The 19,266-nt window shown below is 39.3% G+C and overlaps 1 protein-coding gene across 1 annotated transcript in view; it reads right to left on the minus strand.

Moving 5' to 3' along the window:
- The window catches only part of LOC150097890 (sodium/potassium-transporting ATPase subunit alpha-like), a 397,473-nt gene that overhangs the window by 249,866 nt on the left and 128,341 nt on the right, over positions 1-19,266 (minus strand). The window contains exon 8 of the mRNA XM_090406625.1: positions 1,009-1,207. Within this exon, the coding sequence (XP_090262751.1) occupies positions 1,009-1,207 (199 nt within the window). The remainder of the gene's footprint in view (positions 1-1,008; positions 1,208-19,266) is intronic.

The raw sequence follows: 19,266 nt of genomic DNA on the forward strand, positions 1-19,266 counted from the left end.
TCACTTTCTTAAGATTTCTTTTCAGAATCCTCTATTAATACATTCTGACTGTCAAAAAAGCTTCCTAAAACAAAATTCTATTCTCTACATTCTCTCTCTCTCTCTCTCTCTCTCTCTTGTTTTGTTTCTTTGGTTATCCCAGTATGAATGATCTATTTGTTAACTGTCAATCACTTATCAGCCTCCCCCACACTTAATTATGAAGTAAATCGGTAAATAACTTCATAATTGGTAATTTACTTCATAATTAAGTAAATACTTAATTATGAAGTAAACCACTGAAATTATTACAATTACAATTGGCTTTTTTTATCGAGGTATCCAGAGGCAGCAGATCCAGTATGTAGTAGGCGGAGGCAGTATGCAGCAATGCAAAGGCAGTGTGTCAGTATGTCAACCAGGCTGGCAAACCAGAAGTTTGCCAGCCAGGTTGGCCGAGTGGTTAGCGTATCCACTCTCCAGCCAAACAGCAGTGGTTCGAATCCCACCGTGGGCATGGATTCTGTGGAAATATAAGTAGTTGTGGTGGTGGACGATACATGACGTTGATGTAGTTGCAGTTAGTAGTAATTGGCAGATTGAGTGGTAGAGACAGAGAGATGTAGAGTAGGTGTTCTCCCTTGATGAGTCTTTGGACTCCTTGGAGGTGTCATATAATAATAATAATTATCAGATATCTGGTAAGTATAATAAATCTCAAATACCTTTTTATATTATTTCTTTAAACAGATATCAATTTCTTTCTATTCCGACACATTGCAAGTGCCAATAATACAAGGCTATAAAACTGAAACTAATAAAATTTCTAATGTATAAAAGCAAAAAAAAGACTCATAATTGTAAATTATGACTATTTTTACATAATGAAATGATACGCAAGTAAGGAGTAAATTTTTTGTATGGAGAATGAAGTGGAGAGGGCCACTAATAATACCAGCATGATATTGTTGAAGATGAATATTAATAATTTATAATTCAATTAAACAAATCAGAATATTTAAATCATACCAGTTTGATCTTCAGTGGTGTCAGCTTCAATTATTTGATTATCAAACCACATGTGTGCTACAGTCATTCTGTTCTGTGTCAATGTACCAGTCTTATCTGAACAGATAGTAGAGGTAGAACCCAAAGTTTCTACAGCTTCAAGATTTTTCACTAAACAGTTTTTGGAGGCCATTCGTTTGGCAGTTAATGTTAGGCACACCTAAACAGCAGAAAGAGAAAATAGTCTTAAATATTATAAATTTACACTGTCCATTCACCTGCATCATAGATAATCAAATGCCTTATGTTAGTACTATTCAGTAAACATTTCCATAAATTTTAAAAGAAAACAGAAGTGTGAGTAGAATCACAGCGAACAGTAGCAAGAGAAGAGTGGAAAAGGGAAAACTATTGTTATTATTGAAAATGAAACAAAAACATTGTAAATATTACAATAATCTTGTGTTGTGTTAGAAAGTGCATTATAGAAATGTGCAAGGGAGTTGGCATCTGCCTTGACACATTTGTTTAGTATGAGTCTTGCAATAGGGTCAAGTTCCAAATGAGTGGAAGGAAGGCAAGATTGTGTTGCTTCATAAGGGAGGTTACAAAACTCAAGCATCATCAAATTTATAGGCCGATCTATGTGTCATTTGTTGTGGTTAAAGTGTTGGAGAGGCTGGTGAAAACAAGGATCCAGAATTGGGTTGACAACAGTGGTATTATTTTTGATTGACAGCATGGATTTGGTAAAGGGAGGCTATGTTTAATCTACTTACTTATTATAAGCTGCATTGGAAGTGGGAGATGGATACACAGTAGTATACCTAGATTTTGCAAAGGCTTTTGATAGATTACTACATGATAGTCAAACTAGAGCAGATGGGGTTGTATATTAGACTAGTGCATTGGATTGGAGATTGGCTATCTGAGAGGTATCAGCAAGTTGTGTATGGGGGGGGGGGCAATATCCAGAAGAGGAAAGTCACTAGTGATGTGTCTCAGGGATCTGCTTTAGAGCCACTGCGGTTTAACCAGTATGTTAGTGATATAGGGAAAGATTTGGATGGGAATATTTAGATGTTTGCAGAAGATGCAAAGTCGGGATGAACTATAAGGAGTAGAGCAGATGTTCTGGCCTTACAAGAAGATTTGAATAGAATTGAGTGAATGGGAGTGGGGTTACCAGTTCAGTGTTGCAAAGCATAAGGTTTTAAAATTTGGGAAACAAAGATGGGATATAGAATTAGAGGACACATTGCCAAAATTGTAAGGACAGCACAACAAATTCTGGCAAATGATGTGAAAGACACTGACTTGTCGATAGAAGGGGATTCTGGTTCCATTGTATAAGGTCTTGATTAGGCCACATATGGACTATTGTGCACAGATTTGTTCACCTGGTTTTTAAAAGGATGTAGAGATGTTGGAAAAGGTGCAGAAGCGATCGACTATTCACCTCTGCATTAGTTTCTAATCTCATGTAGTTTCTAACGTCTGGAATATTGAATACGAAGAAAGGTCCCCCCCCCCGATTCTCATCTCTCTCAAGATAACCATCTTGCCATTAAAAAACTCACTTCAGTCTCTCTCACCCTACTTTCCTGTTCTTACATCATCTCTTACTTCCTCAAACTGCTTGTTCACCTCTGTCAATAATCTCTGTCTTCTGTTCAAATGCATTTCATCATCATACAGTTTCAACTGCTCAAATTACTTTTTCCAATGATCTATCTAAAAGAAGGGTGACTGCTTAAAATAAAATGCAGTTTATCTCTTCTGAATTTATTGTGAAAAATGATGAAGATGAAAATAGTAAACAACAAATGCACTGATTCATTGCACATCTAACAGGTACATAAAAAAAAGGATTCAGTAACAAAGAATCAACATATCTTATTTCTATGGTAGTTTTCTCTCTCTCTCTCTCTCTCTCTCTCTCTCTCTCTCTCTCTCTCTAATCTTGTTATATGCAGAGAAAGAAATGCTTATTCACCTTCCTTTTCCACTTTCCAAAACAAAATCATTATCCCACATCACAAACAAAATTCATGCGGTTACCAATTCATATTCCACTCTATACCAGTTAAAATCCTTCAAGCCTGTTTTGCACACACATATATAGTGCCTTGCATGCAACTGAAAATTTCCCCTCTCTCTCTTTATTCCTGATGAATGAGAAAGTAATGCTCTTTTATTCATTCATTCAGAGATAAAGTACACACTCCAATTTGGATAACATTTGTTGTCTCCATTTCTCATAATTCTGTACAGCTTTTGTACTTCGCTCTCAAATTAACCTTTCTGATGTTGCAGTTTAAATGACCAAATCTTATCCAATTTTTAAAAGTCAAATTTTAAAAATGTTTTGCAAGTATTTTTAATTAACTTAAGAACACAAAAAGTATGATAGGCACAGATCTAGTTACCTAGGTTTCTTATGAATGACAAAATTGTGGAGAAGATTCCAGAAAGTAGGTGATCATAAAGATTAGTTGAAAGCTGGATAAGAACACAAGTTAATTAAAGAGGTTTTATAAGAACTAATATAGAAGAGATTTTTCCATCGATGGCAAGAGAAAGAAAACAAAAAGTTACCACTGAAAATTCTGTAAGAGTGTGGTTTTTAAATGGTTAAAGTGGATTTGAAATGAAAAGTGAGAGGATGTGCATACCTGCTGAACAACAAAGTGTTGTTCAGTGAAAGAATGGGTGTGTGCAAAATCAGGGAGATTAAAACTATTAGAAAGGATGTAGATAAGTGATTTGTTGATGTGTTTGATTTGTTGGAAAGTGATTTTTAATCGGTGAATAGTCCGCTTTTTTCCCCGTTTTTCTATGTTTTTGAGTGCTAAATTGTTTCTCTGAATATGAGTGTACTTTGTACTTCAGTGGTTGTTTTTTGGAAGTTAGTTGCTGTCGCGATACAATATATGTTGGTACCGTCGGAATCGAACGCGTAACGGTGGAAGACAAAACGAAGCTAAGTTACTGTATTTAGTTATATTTCATTTTATTTAATTATATTTAGTACTTAAATGTTCTGATGTTTGTACTTTTTTCCCCTCTTATTTATTAATTGAATAATTATTAAAGATTACGCTACTCGGCAGTAAGGAATGATGGTGGATTCAGCAGCAGTCGCAAGTGGCGTAACGCCAAGTCCTCCGCCGTTTAAGAACTCTATTATTAGCAATATCATAAAGGACTTTGTGGCATGCGGGAATTACATATGTGGCTTGTTAAAGAGAGTGGAGAGCGTATTTGCGCAAAATGCAGGCAGTTGGAGGAAATAAGTACATTAGATATATCGATATCCGACTTTGTTGCTCCAGGAACGGAGAATGAATGTAGGAAGACAAGTAGTATGATAGGAGAGAATGAGAAAATAATAGTTGATAGTGTGGAAGGTGTGAGTGACTGTGGAAGTTTAGGAGATGGTTTTGTTTGGGAGAGTGAATTTAGATTAAGAGTGACTGACCTGCAGAGGGAGATAGATGAGTTGAAAGAGGAGGTGGAATGTCTAGTGAATGAGAGCAGAAGTATGAAAGATAAGATTAGGAGAATAGAAGAGATAAATGCAAGGCGAATCAGAGTAGGAGAGAGAGAGAGAATTTAAGGAGTATGAATGAGAGGTATGGGGGTGCTAGAAGAGGAGAGAATGGAAACAGTAGAAGAGAGGGAATGAGAGAGAGGTATGGGAATGCTAGCAGACGAGAGGATGGAAACAGTAGGAGAGACGGAATGAGAGAGAGATATGGAAGTGCTAGAAGAGGAGAGAATGGAAACGGTAGGAGAGATGGAATGAGAGAGAGGTATGGGAATGCTAGAAGACGAGCGGATGGAAACAGTAGTAGGAGAGACAGAATGAGAGGGGGATATGGAAGTGCTAGAAGTGGAGAAAATGGAAACAGTAGGAGAGAGGGAATGAGAGAGATGTATGGCAGTGCTAGAAGAGGAGAGAATGGAAACAGTAGAAGAGAGAGGTATGGGAATGAAAGAAGAGGAGAGAATGGAAACAATAGGAGCGAGGGAATGGTAAGATGTATAATGTATGGTGACTCAATGATCCGTGGTGTTCAAGATAGGATGCGTGAGGAGTGTTTGCCAGGAGGAACAATAGAAAGGGTGGCTATGGCAATTAAGAGAGGTGAAAGGGTGGATGAGATGATTGTGATGGTAGGAACGAATGACTTGAGTGGTAATGTAAGTCGGGCAGCGAGAGATATGAGATTTTTGCTTGAGACTGTACGGAAGAAGACAGAGAGAGGAAAAATAGTGTGCGTGTTGCCTAGGTATGATAATGATGAGCTGAGCAGAAGAGCGGTGATATTGAATGGCATAATAGCGAGAATGTGTGACAAGAGAGGACTGGTATATGTGGATGCTTGGAGTGCGTTTGAGGAAAGAGAGGAGTTGTATGCGAGAGACCGTTTACATTTGAATGAGGAAGGACGTAGGCATCTGGAGAGATTGCTGTTCTGAACGAGTCAGTGTGTCCCAGGGAGGATGATAGCAGGGGTGGCCTCTTGTGGGAATGGATACTTGGGAGAAGGGAGACAATGTCAGGTAACACTGAGCCCAGTGGAGTCTAGAAGGGATAATGCTGGGTATAGAAACAATGGCATTTATATGCTGAATACTAATGCCAGGAGTATCCGGAATAAGGGAGAGGAATTGGTGGCACAGATAGCATCAGCCTGGCCAAAAATTATTGCGATCACTGAGACGTGGTTGACAGAAGGGGATATAATAACAGGAATAGAAGTCACTGGGTATAGCATTTTTCGTCAGGATAGGAGGGGAAAGCGAGGTGGTGGGGTGCTGCTTATGATAAGTGATGACCTATGTCCTCTAAGAGTGGAGAATTTGGAAGGAAGTGAGACAAATGATTTTGAGAGCGTATGGTGTGAGGTAGAGGTAGGCAAGACAGGATATTTAGTGGGGTGTTGCTACAGACCCAGGAGCACAGAGGATGGGGACCAGGAGATGTTTAGACAGCTAAGTTTGGCAAGTGCAAGAAGAATGATTGTTATGGGAGATTTTAACTTCAGTAGTATAAATTGGAGAGAGAAAGATGCATGTAACAATAGGGGAATGGAATTTCTAGAATTTTTGAGGGACAAATGTCTTAGGCAACATGTAACAGAGGGAACAAGAGGTTCAAAAATTTTGGATTTGGTTATAGCATCAGAAGAGTTGATAATAACTGAGTTGACATCTCTCCCACCAGTTGGAGAGAGTGACCATATGGTGTTGACTTGGAAAATGAATAGACATGCAGGAGTATCAAAGAGACGGGAACTTATGTGGAATTATAAGGCAGGTGATTATAATAGTCTTAGACGTCAACTTTGGGAAGTTTCATGGAGGGAGGAATTGGAAGGCCGGGATATCACCAGTGCATGGGAAATTGTGAAAGAATATTTGTTATCAGCAATGGTAAGTTGTATACCACGAGTGAAGAAGAGGGCGCAATTTGGAGTAAAGTGGATGACCAACAATATTAAACAGGAATTGCATGCGAAAAAGAGGCTATGGAAGAGATATAAGGAGATAGGTGAAGAGATGCATGAGGAATATAAGACACAGGCCAGAAGAGTGACTCGTGTGGTAAGGAAAGCGAAACTGGAATATGAGAGGAGATTGGCCCTAAGATCCAAAGAAAATCCTAGGGAATTTTTTAGCTATGTGGCCAGTAGGAGGAGAAATGACTGTGGAAGAATGATATTGTGGGATAAAAATGGGAATAGAGTAACTGATGCAGAGGACATAGTGGAATTGTTCAATGAACACTTTATTGGAGTATTTCATCCTAGAGGAGTCAGTTTTAATGCTAGAGGGATAGGACTGGTACGAGGTCCGGAGGTACAGGAGGAGAGTGTGTTTCAGATACTGAGTACTCTGGATGTCAGTAAAGCTGTGGGACTGGATGGTATTTCGCCACGAGCTTTGAGAGAATGTGCTAGGGAATTGACAATACCCTTAACATGGCTTTTCAATGAAAGTCTGGCTTTGGCAAAGGTGCCCAGGGAATGGAAGGAAGGTAAGATAGTGCCATTGCATAAGGGTGGTAACAGACTGGAAGTGTCTAATTATAGGCCAGTCTGTGTGTCATCAGTAGTTGTTAAGATCTTGGAGAAAGTAGTGAGGGACCGTGTACAGCATTGGGCAGATGAGGGTAATGTTATCTGTGAGAATCAACATGGATTTGTGAAATTGTTTTAGCAATATGCTAGCCTTTTATAATAAAGTTACAAGAGCATTAGATGAGGGAAAGGCATATACTGCAATTTTCTTAGACTTGGCAAAGGCATTTGACAGGGTGCCACATGATAAGCTGATATTTAAGTTGCAGCACATGGGTCTGGATGTCAGATTGGTCAACTGGATTCAGGATTGGCTGTCTGATAGGTATCAGAGAGTTGTGTATGGTGGAGCAGTTTCCAGGAGGCAGAGGGTTACAAGTGGGGTCCCACAGGGCTCAGTACTAGGACCTATATTGTTTAACCTTTATATCAATGACATAGCCAGTGGATTGCAGGGGGATATTCAGTTGTTTGCGGATGATGCGAAGCTGGGAAGGATTATTAGTAATAGTGCAGATGTGGTAGCCCTGCAAGAGGATTTAAATAAGCTAGATAGATGGGCAAATGAATGGGGGTGTCAGTTTAATGCAGCAAAATGTAAGGTCTTGAGGTTTGGGAAACATCGATGGGATGCTGCATACTCTATGGGAGGAGTTATACTGGAGGAAGTAGGGGAGACAAGAGATCTGGGGTTGATGATTGATAGAAACCTGAAATTTAGGGGACATATTGCAAAGGTGGTGAAGGTAACCTAGAGGATTGCTGCAATAATGAGAAGGACGCTGACCTGCAGAGATAAAACAGTTATCATTCCGTTGTATAAGTCTCTGATCAGACCACACTTGGATTATTGTTCTCAGATTTGGTCCCCAGGATTTGAAGGGGATAAATTAACTGTGGAAAGGATACAAAGACGGATGACAAAGATGGTTTCAGGACTGTACAAGGATAGTTATGAGGATCGGCTGAGAGAATGTGGACTGCAGAGTTTGGTGGATAGAAGAAGGAGAGGTGATATGATTGAGACTTTTAAACTGTTGAGAGGTGGTTACAGGGTTGACACTGGGGAGTTCTTTCGCTTGGTTGATCAGCAGGAAGGAGTGATGACAAGAGGCCATCCCTGGAAGTTACGAAAGGAAACTGTGAGCAAGAGGGTGAGGAGTGGTTTCTTTGTGTGGAGGGTGGTTGAGCCGTGGAATGCATTGCCTGATGGAGTGATGGGAGCGAGAACGGTCAGTGAGTTTAAAGAGTGGTATGATAAACTTTATGTTTCTGAGGGGAGGGACCTCCCCTCGATGAGTCTTTACAGAATTTATGTCTTAGGAAGGACCTCCCTCGATGAGTCTTTTGACTCCTTGGAGGCCTGAATAATAATAATAATAATAATAATAATAATAATAAGCATGTATGCAGGCTCCCAAAGAATGAGAAAAATCATAGAATGGTGAATATAGTTTCTAATCTCAAATTCGATGAGATACTCATTAAAAGATTCAAAGGTAACTTGTGGACCCAAGGGAATATTGTAATGCATGTATACTAAAGCCAGACATACCATGAACAAAGTGAGGAATTCTGGTATTGGCTAGCATGAAGTGGCCAAATTATATGCATTAGTGAGACTTTATTATCAAATTAAGATATTGTTAGTGTAGAATGTAAGGAATACTGTATTTTCAGAGAAGATAGAGAGATAAGTACTGAGAGAGGGATTTCCTAATGATAGCAAAAGAAATGCAGCCAGCAAAGTTAAAAGTTCAAGGGGTAGAGTTGAGGAAGGCAGTACATTGAAACTATTTGGTATGAGAATAAAAACCAAGAGGACAAAATATAAAGTTGGTTTCTGCTATAGGTTAAGGGATCCAAAAGGAGATATGGATGACATGTATCACCAAATTAGTTCAATGAACACAGGATGAGTAATCATTATAGGGAACTCTATGTGGATATAGACTGGAAGGAGGAAAAGGCATATGGAGATAAGGAAATAGAATTTAGGAAGCTGTTGGGAATTATTTACTTGTAAAAGCATGTGATGGAAGGGTATCTGGGGCTTGAATTTGCTTGATCTGGTGAGAGCATCAGTGAACTTGTCCACAATTTACATTACCACTTTGCTTCATCTGATTGGGAAAAGTGATCATGCAGTCAAATTTCTTAAAAAGCCTCTGGCTTTTTAAGAACAATGAAGAATGAAAGAATAAGAAACAATAATAATGAAGACAAGATAAGAGGTTTGTTTGAAATGTGTGGAGTTCGACTATGTATGGATGTTGATCAGTGGTCACTCTAGTTCTTACATGATCAGAAGAAAGCAGAGGAATGATAGTGGCCAGTTTGGTCAGTTTGATTAAAACAAAAGCATAATGTAGCAACAATGCATACAACAAAGTTACTGAAGGGAGTCTCCAAGACAGAAGGTTGCTTATTAGTTGGACTGCCCTTTTCCAAATATAATCAAGAATTCTTAGGGAGGTTTGGATACACTACCCCAAATGTGAAACAATATTCTAAGGTTGGTTGGATTTGGAATTTACAAAGTGTAAAGAGATGAGCAGGAGAAAGGTAGAATTTTGAATGCAATATGTTTATGCCAGGATAAGCTGAATGTGTGAGTATGCCCAAGGGAGAACTGATCTTGAATGGAAATTGGAACATTATCAAAAGTGAGATGGAGAAGAGAAGTAGATCTTATATGTATATTTATTTATCTCACACACAAGGGGTACAAAAACCTATAGCACATCAGTGCCATTTGTGAGGTGCAGATGAGGGTTGAGAAAGGAGAAACTTATTGACATTCTTCTTAAAGAGTTGTACATTGAAATTGTTAGGAAGAATATTATGAGGAAGGCTGTTCCAGAGGACAGAGGTACATGGAATAAATGAGGAAGAGGAGAAGCAGGTTCAATGAGTTTGTAGATGTACTGTAAAGGGATGTTGGACAGGAGTTGCTCCTGTTTTAACAGGCCTAACAGCAAGTGAGGAATGATGTTTGCTTGTTCACTGGACCAGTGAACATGGAAGTACCATAGAAGAGACATAGAACTGAAACACTGTGTCTGTGGGAGAAGGGTCATCTATGAGCCAAATTACTCTCCTCTGGACAGCATCAAGAACTTTTAAGGTGGTTTTAGGTGCACCACTCCAAATGTGTGTATGTATGTATGTACAGTATTCTAAAGATGGGTATATTTGAGATTTATATAGGGTTAGTAATTGACTGGGCGAAAAATAGTTTCTTGAGCAGAAAATAATGCCTAGTTTTTTTTATTTTAGAAACTGAGGAAGCTACTGATGTGATGTATTTGTGCCAAGAGAGGTTGGAGGTAAATGTCAGTCCAAGGATAGAGCATTCATCCTGTCTGGTAATGTGTGTGTGTATAATACTGAGGATGAGGGAAGGCAAGCTGAGATAGATCCCTTTTGTGAGAGGAAGGCATGATTATAATTTGGTGGCATTGAAGGTGACTAGGTTATCATTGTCCAACTGAAGGATGGTGTGGAGATCAGTGTTTAAGGCTGGTTGCAGATGATCTTGATGTAAGGGATGTCTGGGAACTACACAGTTTGTCAAAGGAGTAGGATGAGTGGAGAATACTGTTATTGGCAAAGATACGGATAGGATTTGTAGTGATTGAGAGTAGGTCATTTATGTATAAGAGAAAGAGGATAGGTGAGAGAACAGAGCCCTGAGGTACTCTAGCATTGGTGGCAAAGTTCAAAGAGAGGGTGCTGTCCATCATGAGCCAAAATAAACAATTAGAGAGAGAAAGCTAACTATCCAGTTAGGGGGGTGGTAGGCAGATCGAAGAAAGGTAGTTTGCAAAACAGGCCTTGATGTCAAACATGATTGAGAGTCTTGGAAATGTCAAGGGCAACAGCATATGTTTCACCTAACCTTTGCATGGCATGTGTCTAGTGGTGAGTGATGTAGGCTAAGATATCAGTTGTGGATCTGGATTGGCAGAATCCATACTAGCGGTCACTGATTAATTGGTGAGCTTCTAGGTAGCGAAGAAGTTGACCATTGAAAACTTTCATCATTATTTTAGAGAGGAATAAGGTGATGGCAATTGGTCAGTAGTTGGATAGTAGGCTTTTGTTTTCCTTTTTTTGGAATGGGTTGGTATATGATAGTTTCCATGAGATGGGATAGGTGCCAGCAGGGTATAGAAGATTGAGGAGACAACAGAGGACAGATGTTAGCTCTCGAGCACAACAGGAGAGATGCCATCAGGACCAGATGACTTTGTAGTGTTCAGGTTGTTTAATATTCTTGTTATGTCTTTCTGATAAAAGGCCACAGAAAGGATATGGTTCTCAGTTGCTGGTATGGAAGGAGGAGATTTGCCTTCATCATCTGTGCAGGAGGTAAAGAGTGATGCTAGGTCAACTTTTTCTTTGGGTGCTGTAACAGTGGTGCCATTTGGATGGGAACTTTTGTGAGGACAAGAGATAAGTTTTCTGCCAATGGCGTTTATGAAGTAGGATTTGCCGATAGCTGATTTACAGTTATTGCATGCTTCCAAATAGGCTAAGTATGAAGCTTGGATTCTTGATGTAAGCTACCTGTGGTAAGCTAAGTTTTTTTCTTCAACTGCTTTCATACATCTTCTGTTAAAGCAGGGCTTGGAAAGTGGACAAGAATTTTGGATGGAATGAGGGATGAATGCCTTCATGCCACTGAGAATGATTTCTGTGACTTGCTCACTGCAGGTGTCTGGGTTGGAAGAGCAGAAACAATAGTCATGCCATTGGAAAGAAGAGTGGTAGTTCCAGAGATCATCCCACCTTGTACCTTTGTAGTGCCAGAGGACACAACATTGGGTCTGGTCAGAAGAGGGGGCATTCTATGAGACTAGAAACTTGAAATGGATTGCGGTCTGAGTTGCCAAGCGTAGAGATAACTTCTACAGGGTGTCTGGAAAGAGAACTAGTTTAAAAACATCAAGGGTATTGGGTGAGAGGATAAGGAACCATCCACCACCACACATACTGTGTGTCCAGACAGAAAGCTGGCAATCCAACTACAGATATGTGAGCAGATTTCCTGTTGATCAGCAGCAACATATTCCATACTGGCAGTTGTTTATTAGGTGGGTGCCTTCAAGGTAGTGTAGGAGTTGGGAATTGATGATTTTTCCATTACTTTAGACAAGAACTGAGGTGAGCGAGATAGGATAGTAGTTGGACGGCAGTGATTTGTCAACCTTCATGGGAATGGGTTGAATATAGAGCAATTTACAGGCTATTGGATAGGTATCAGTGGAGTAAGAGAGTATATACAGGCAACATAGGATAGAGTCAGTTCGTGCACAAACTTTCAGGACAATTGGAGGAATGCCATCAGGGCCAGGAGACTATTTTTGTGTCTAATTTGGACAGTATTTTTCTTATCTCTTTCTGGCAAAAGGATATAAGAGGCATTGTATGTTGGGCATCTGGAATGGTTGGGAGCATTTATTATTGTCAGTTATGCATGAATTGAAGGCAAAGTGTGAAGCCAGGAGATTGGCTTTTTTTTCTGTGGGTGATGATGCAATAGAGTCATCTGGGTATGATAGGGAGTGGGAATAGTGCTGAACAGAAGTTACGACCAATTGCTCTGGCAAAAGACCAAATGGCTCAGCTGCCATTTGGACAGACTGCTAGTTTCCTGCTTTTTGCTCTTTTGAACTCTGTTTGGAAGCATTGACATTGATTGTTTATTATTATTATTATTATTTGATACCTCCAGGGAGTTCAAGGACTTATCGAGAGAGGGCACTTGCTCTACAACTCCATCTGCACCATTCAATCACCAGCTGACCGCAACTACTTTTTTTGATCTAATTCGGGCTTGAGTATAAGCTATAAATTTGGATGGAGTTCTTGATTTGAGACAGTTATGGTATCCATATGTTTGATTTTTCATTTGTACTGCCTAATTACTGTATTAGACACAGTAATTAGTGGTTCAGGTTATCTGGTATTCCGGTTGGCATCTGAACAAGTTGTGTAAAGTCGTTAGTGATATGATATTATATGATAATAATAATAATAATGATCTTTTGGAGAACCAGGATTTAGGGAATGGCAGTTCAGAGTAGTGTAGGGAATGTAAGTTTCTATGTCAGAGAGGATTACTTTGGTGATACAATCAGTGCATATGTTTGGGTTAGAAGGCAAAGCAATAGATCAACCATGGGAATGAAGCATAGAAGTCATGAAGGCTGTATCCCTTATTATAATGCCATCCTATGCATGAGTAGATTGGCATTATAATAATACCAAGTAGTACAGACTCCATGACTTCTATGCTTCATTCCCATGGTTGGAGTATTCCTTCCTGTCTTCTAACCCAAACATAAGCACTGAATATGTTTGCATGGGTGAGGCCATGAGTACTAGATTGCGGTCAGAATTAACTAGGTGTGTAATTCTGACCGCAAAGTCTATGATTATTCAAGTGTGGTCTAATCATAGACTTTATACAATGGAACAAGAATCTCCATTTACCTACAAGTCAGTGTCCTTCACATCATTCCCAGAATTCGTTGTGTTGGCCTCGCAATTTTGGCAATGTGTCCCCTAAACTTCACATCCTTATCCAATGTCATTCCAAGATCTCTTATCTCCTCCACCTCCAACAATATATCCCCACTAAGTGCAAATTCTACATCCCATCTTTGTTTCCCAAATTTTAAAACCTTACATTTTGCAACATTGAACTGGCATCCCCATTTTCATTCACTCAATCTATTCAAGTCTTCTTGTAAGGCCACAACATCTTCTCCAATCTTCATAGTTCGTCCCAACTGAATATCCCCATCCAAATCTTTGTCAATATCATTAACATACAGCTTAAACAGCAATGGCCCTAAAACAGACTCCCTGAGGCACACCACTAGTGACTTACCACTTCTAGGATATTGCTCCCCATACACAACTTGCTGATACCTACAAAATAGCCAGTCTCCGATTCAATGCACTAATCTATTATCCAACCCTATCCACTCTAGTTTGACTAACACTTATCATGCAGTAAGCTATTGAAAGCCTTTGCAAATTCTACGTATACTACACTGTATCCCTCTCCTCTGTTCCAATGTAGCTGTTGCTTTATTGTAATAAGTCAGTAGATTACTAAAACATGGCCTTCCTTTAGCAAATCCATGATGTCCATCAAAGATAATACTATTATTGTCAACCCAATTCTGGATCCTGGTTTTCACCAGCTTCTCCAACACCTTAACTACAGCATCTGATACACAGATGGGTTATAATTTGATGATTGAGTTCTATCACCTCCCTTATGGAGTGGCACAATCTTGTCCTCCTTCCACCCTTTCTTTAATAGACCCAGTGCCATCTCTGCCTGCAAGATCTGTTCGACTGGAGGAGGAAAGCCAGTTGGTGTTGTGGACATTAAAATATCCCAGGAAGATGATTTCACTGTTGGAAAAGTGGGACTGGAGAAAATCAATTTTTAAGAAATTCAAGAGCTCAGAGTAGTTGGTTGCATTACAGGAGTGATAGAGACAGCAAATGAATTTGACTGAAGGGATATTTTCAACCAAAGAAGGTCAAAGTTGGCCAATTCTTGGTTGAGTGGTCTCTGGCAAGGTATGTCAGAGCAGATATATGCACAGATGCCACTCTTGGGTCAAAAGGAGTTAAAGAGTGAGTGGTTGGTATCATCGTATGGCAGATAGCTTCAAAATTACTATGCTCATTTCTGTTCCCTCTGCTGAACTCCTATGCTATTTAGCTTTAATTCTTCTGCTGTCATTAGCAAAATCCCTCACCATCCTGTTTCTTCCATTGTCTCTGAAAATACAATATCCTCACTCCATGTCGATATCATCCTCTGAAAAATTATTATAAGCTTCATGATTTTGCATATTATAAATAGTTCACAGTTACTTGGATGCCAAGAAAGAGAAGGGTTAACAAGCATGGATACAGATCATGCTTTGTAAGGCTTTTTAATAGAAACACAAAGTTATTAAAGGGGCTAGAGTAGACAGTAAAGAATTTTTCAACATATACCTAAATGGGTGAAAACAATAGTCTTTCCTGGACGTTTTGCAAGAATAGCAAATGTGTGTGGATCAGATTTTTTGTATGGAGAGTGGTTACTAGAGCAGTTATTAGTTTTGTCTATTTAAGGAAAAGATCATTGAATACCTGATCAAATTACAAATACTTTTGTGGAGGGAGAGTACTGGATATTATGAGAGTATTATATGAAAGGTTTACATCATTACTAACTTCCTATCAACAATTTTCTTCAAAAATAATCAGTTATCTCTCAGGGCTCTAATACCATCAGATCTTATATTTCAGTCTTCGCTTCTTACTGTATCAAATTCAGTTAGATCTTGGTTTTCCTCTAGGTCTTTATCCTGCTGTTCCAGGAAAAAAAAAAAAAAGTTTTGATAATTTGTCAAAGGCGATAGGATATGATAACATATCACCACGCATTTTTAATGGAATGTTCCAGGGAATTGGCAGTACTATTAGCACGCCTCTTTAATAAGAGTCTTACAACAGCACAGGTTCCAAGGGAGTGGAATGAGAGTAAATTTGTTCCACTGCATAAAGGTGGCAATAAGGCTGTAGCTTCAAATTATAGGCAGGTCTCTATATCTGGAGTTGTGGTGAAGTTGTGGTACTAGAGAGACTGGTGAGAAGTAGGATACAGAAATAGGTTGATAACAGTAGTATTATCTGCAGTTATCAGCATGGGTTTGTTAAAGGGAGATCGTGTTTTACTAACATACTTATGTAATATAACAAGGTGACAAATACCTTGGATAGGGAAGATGCATATTGAGTGATGTAGTTGATTTTGCAAAAACTGTTGATAGACTGCCACATGACAAACTGTTAAATAAAATGAAACAGATGGGATTGGATAAGAGACTTCTGCGTTGGATCGATAACTGGCTGTCAGATAGGTATCAGAACGTTATATATGGGGGTGCAGTATCCCAAACGAGGAAGGTCACTAGTGGTGTAGTGCAGAAGTTCATTTTTGGGACCATTGTTGTTCAATTTGTATGTCAATGATATTGGGATGGGTTTAATTAGTGATATGCACCTGTTTGCAGATGATGCAAATCTGGGGAGAGCAATGTAGAGTTAAGCAGATGTTATGGCCTTTCAGGAGGACTTGAATAGATTGCATGAATGGGTGCCAGGTAAGTGTAAATGTCAATTCAATATAGAAATGTGTAAGGTTTGAGATTTAGTAAGCAATGATAGGATACAAAGTACACATTTCATGGGGAAAGTTTAAAGGAAGGAAGAGATGAGAGATCTAGGAGTGATAAGGGCCTGAAATTCAGGGTCACATTGCACAAGTTGTGAAGATGTCACATCAGATAATGGCAATGATGCGGAAGACCATGACATGCAGAAATAGAAGTTATGATGCCATTGTATAAAGCCTTGGTCAGATTCATATATGGATTATCGTGCAGAGATTTGGTTGCCGGGTTTTCATGGTGACAAAGATATGTTGGAAAGGGTCGAGAGAAGATTCACAAAGGTGGTCAGTAGTCTTTGGATTGTGGAGTACGAGGACAGATTAAGAGAATGTAAGTTGCAAAGCCTCGTGAATAGGAGGAAGATGGGGGGAGTAGGATAAGATTGAGCCATATAAGCTAGTAAGGGGTTGTTATCAGGTTAACATGGAAGAAATTTTTCAAAGAATGGGAGATGGGTGGGGGTAGAACAAGAGGCCATTGCTGGAAACTTTATAAAGAGAGTGTGAGAAGAGGAGTGAGGAGAAGGTTCTTTGCATGGAGAGTGGTTGGTGAGTAGAATGCATTGATTGAGTGTGTTGTGAATGTAGATACAGTGAATCAATTTAACAGTTGGATGAGCATTTTGTGCAATAGTGTGTACCTCCCACGATGAGTCTCTGACTCCATGGTGGGCGGATAATGAAAATAATACTACTAATAATAATAACCTATCGTTTCCCATTATGTTTAAGTGACCATACCACATGAGGTAAGCTCTGTTCCCACACTCTTAAATGATAACAATATTAAGTTCTTTCCTAATAATCAAAAAAAAGCGAAATGAAACATCTAGAAGAGGATATTAAACAGCTAAAGGAGAGATTGACTGATGATAAGGAGAAGGAGGAAGTTAATGTTATAAAGAAAGAATCAAAGGAGAGTAGAATATCAGTGTATGAGGACTTGATCGTTGGAGGTGTGATTACTAATAAAGTGCACGAAACATGCTTTTCTGGTGGAACAACTGTGCTTTTCTTTCTCATTATAATATGATTGTGCCATTGTTGTCACTGTTCACCCATCTAATCTTTCTTATTTCTCTCTCTCTCTCATATCTGTGGTTTCCAGCGGAAACAACTGAATATTTCCTTTCAAGTAATATCCTATATCATTTATGTCCAAATTAATCAGCAATAGTCCCAGTACTGAACCTTGTGGCACACCACTAGTCACCTGTTTTTGCCTCGATTCTGTCCCTCCATATACCACTTTTTGGTATCTGTCAAGCAACCACCCTCTTATCCACTTGACCAGAGTCAGTCATATCCATCCCCAATTATTCTAATTTGCATAACAGAGTTCGATGCAGTATTCTGTCAAATGCTTTTGCAAAATCCAGCAGGATTATCATGTAGCCATTTTCTTTATCCAACTCATTTGTTATTCTATTGTAAAAAGTTAGTAAATTACTAAGGCATGACCAACCCATCACAAACCCATGTTGACCATCATACAGTATCATATTTTTATCTACCCATTCTTGAATTCTCTTTTTGACCAATTTTTTTAGTACATTTACCACCACGCCCGAGATAGTGATTGGTCTATAATTTGCTACTGCAGTCTTAGAATCTCCCTTATACAACGGAATTATTTTGCACTCTTTCCACTCCCTTGGAACTCTATCAGAGCGGAGACTCAAATTAAACAGCCTAGACAAAGGCATTGCTAGTTCCCATGCACATTCTCACAAAAACCTAGCTGATATCCCAGCCATGGCACTAGTGTCGCCGTAGCAAGTGGTGGTGAATTTGAGCTGTGCCAAAGAAAGTGATTTTTTAATCGGTGAATAGTCCATTTTTTTAGGTTTTTAAGAGCTAAATTATTTCTCTGGAATACGAGTGTACTATAGTGGTTGTTTTTTGAAGTCAGTGCTGTCGCGATATTGTGTATTTTGTTTACTGAGAAGACGGGTTGGATGCATAACGATGGAAGACAAGACGAAGCTAAGTTTTCATTACTGTATTTAGTTTTATTTCATTTTATTTAGTGTACTTAATGTTTTGTTTTGCTTGTAATTGTTTATACTTTTCTTATTTATTTATACTCCCTAATACTTATTTAGCATTTATTTTTGATGCTATTTTGAATAATTAACGATTACGCTAGTAGTCCCTCGACAGTAACGAATGATGGCGGATTCAGCTGCAGTCGCAAATGACGTGTCGCCAAGTCCTCCACCATTTAGGCACTCTTTATAAGCAATATAATCAGGGAGTTTGTGGCATGCAGTATTTGCAGCATGCATGCATCTCAGGAATTGGATATCTGGCTTGTGAGAGAGGAGGGGGGTGCGTGCGTGTGTGTGTGTGTGTGTGTGTTTAAAGTGCAGGCAGTGGTAGGAAATAAATAAGAGGTATGGGAGTGCTAGAAGAGGAGAAAATGGAAACAGTAGGAGAGAGAGGTATGGGAGTGCTAGAAGAGGAGATAATGGAAACAGCAGAAGAGAGGGAATGAGAGAGAGGTATGGAAGTGCTAGAAGAGGAGAGAATGGAAACAGTAGGAGAGATGAATAAGAGAGAGGCATGGGAATGCTAGAGGAGGAGAGAATGGAAACAGTAGGAGAGACGGAATGAGAGAGAGAGGTATGGCAGTGCAAGAAGAGGAGAGAATGGGAACAGTAGGAGAGACGGAACGAGAGGGAGGTATGGGAGTGCTAGAAAAGCAGAAAATGGAAACAGTAGGAGAGAGGGAATGAGAGAGCAGTATGGGAATGAAAAAAGAGGAGAAAATGGAAACAATAGGAGAGAGGGAATGGCAAGAGATATAATGTATTGGGACTCAATGATCTGTGGTGTTCAAGATAGGATGCATGAGGAGTGTTTGCCAGGAGGAACGATAGAAAGTGTGGCTATGGTAATCAGGAGAGGTAAAAGGGTGGATGAGATGATTGT

The sequence above is a fragment of the Typopeltis vanoorti genome, chromosome 16 (genome assembly GCF_054136105.1).
Source record: "Typopeltis vanoorti isolate ZY-2024b chromosome 16, IOZ_Tvanoo_1.0, whole genome shotgun sequence".
Lineage (NCBI taxonomy): Eukaryota > Metazoa > Arthropoda > Arachnida > Uropygi > Thelyphonidae > Typopeltis > Typopeltis vanoorti.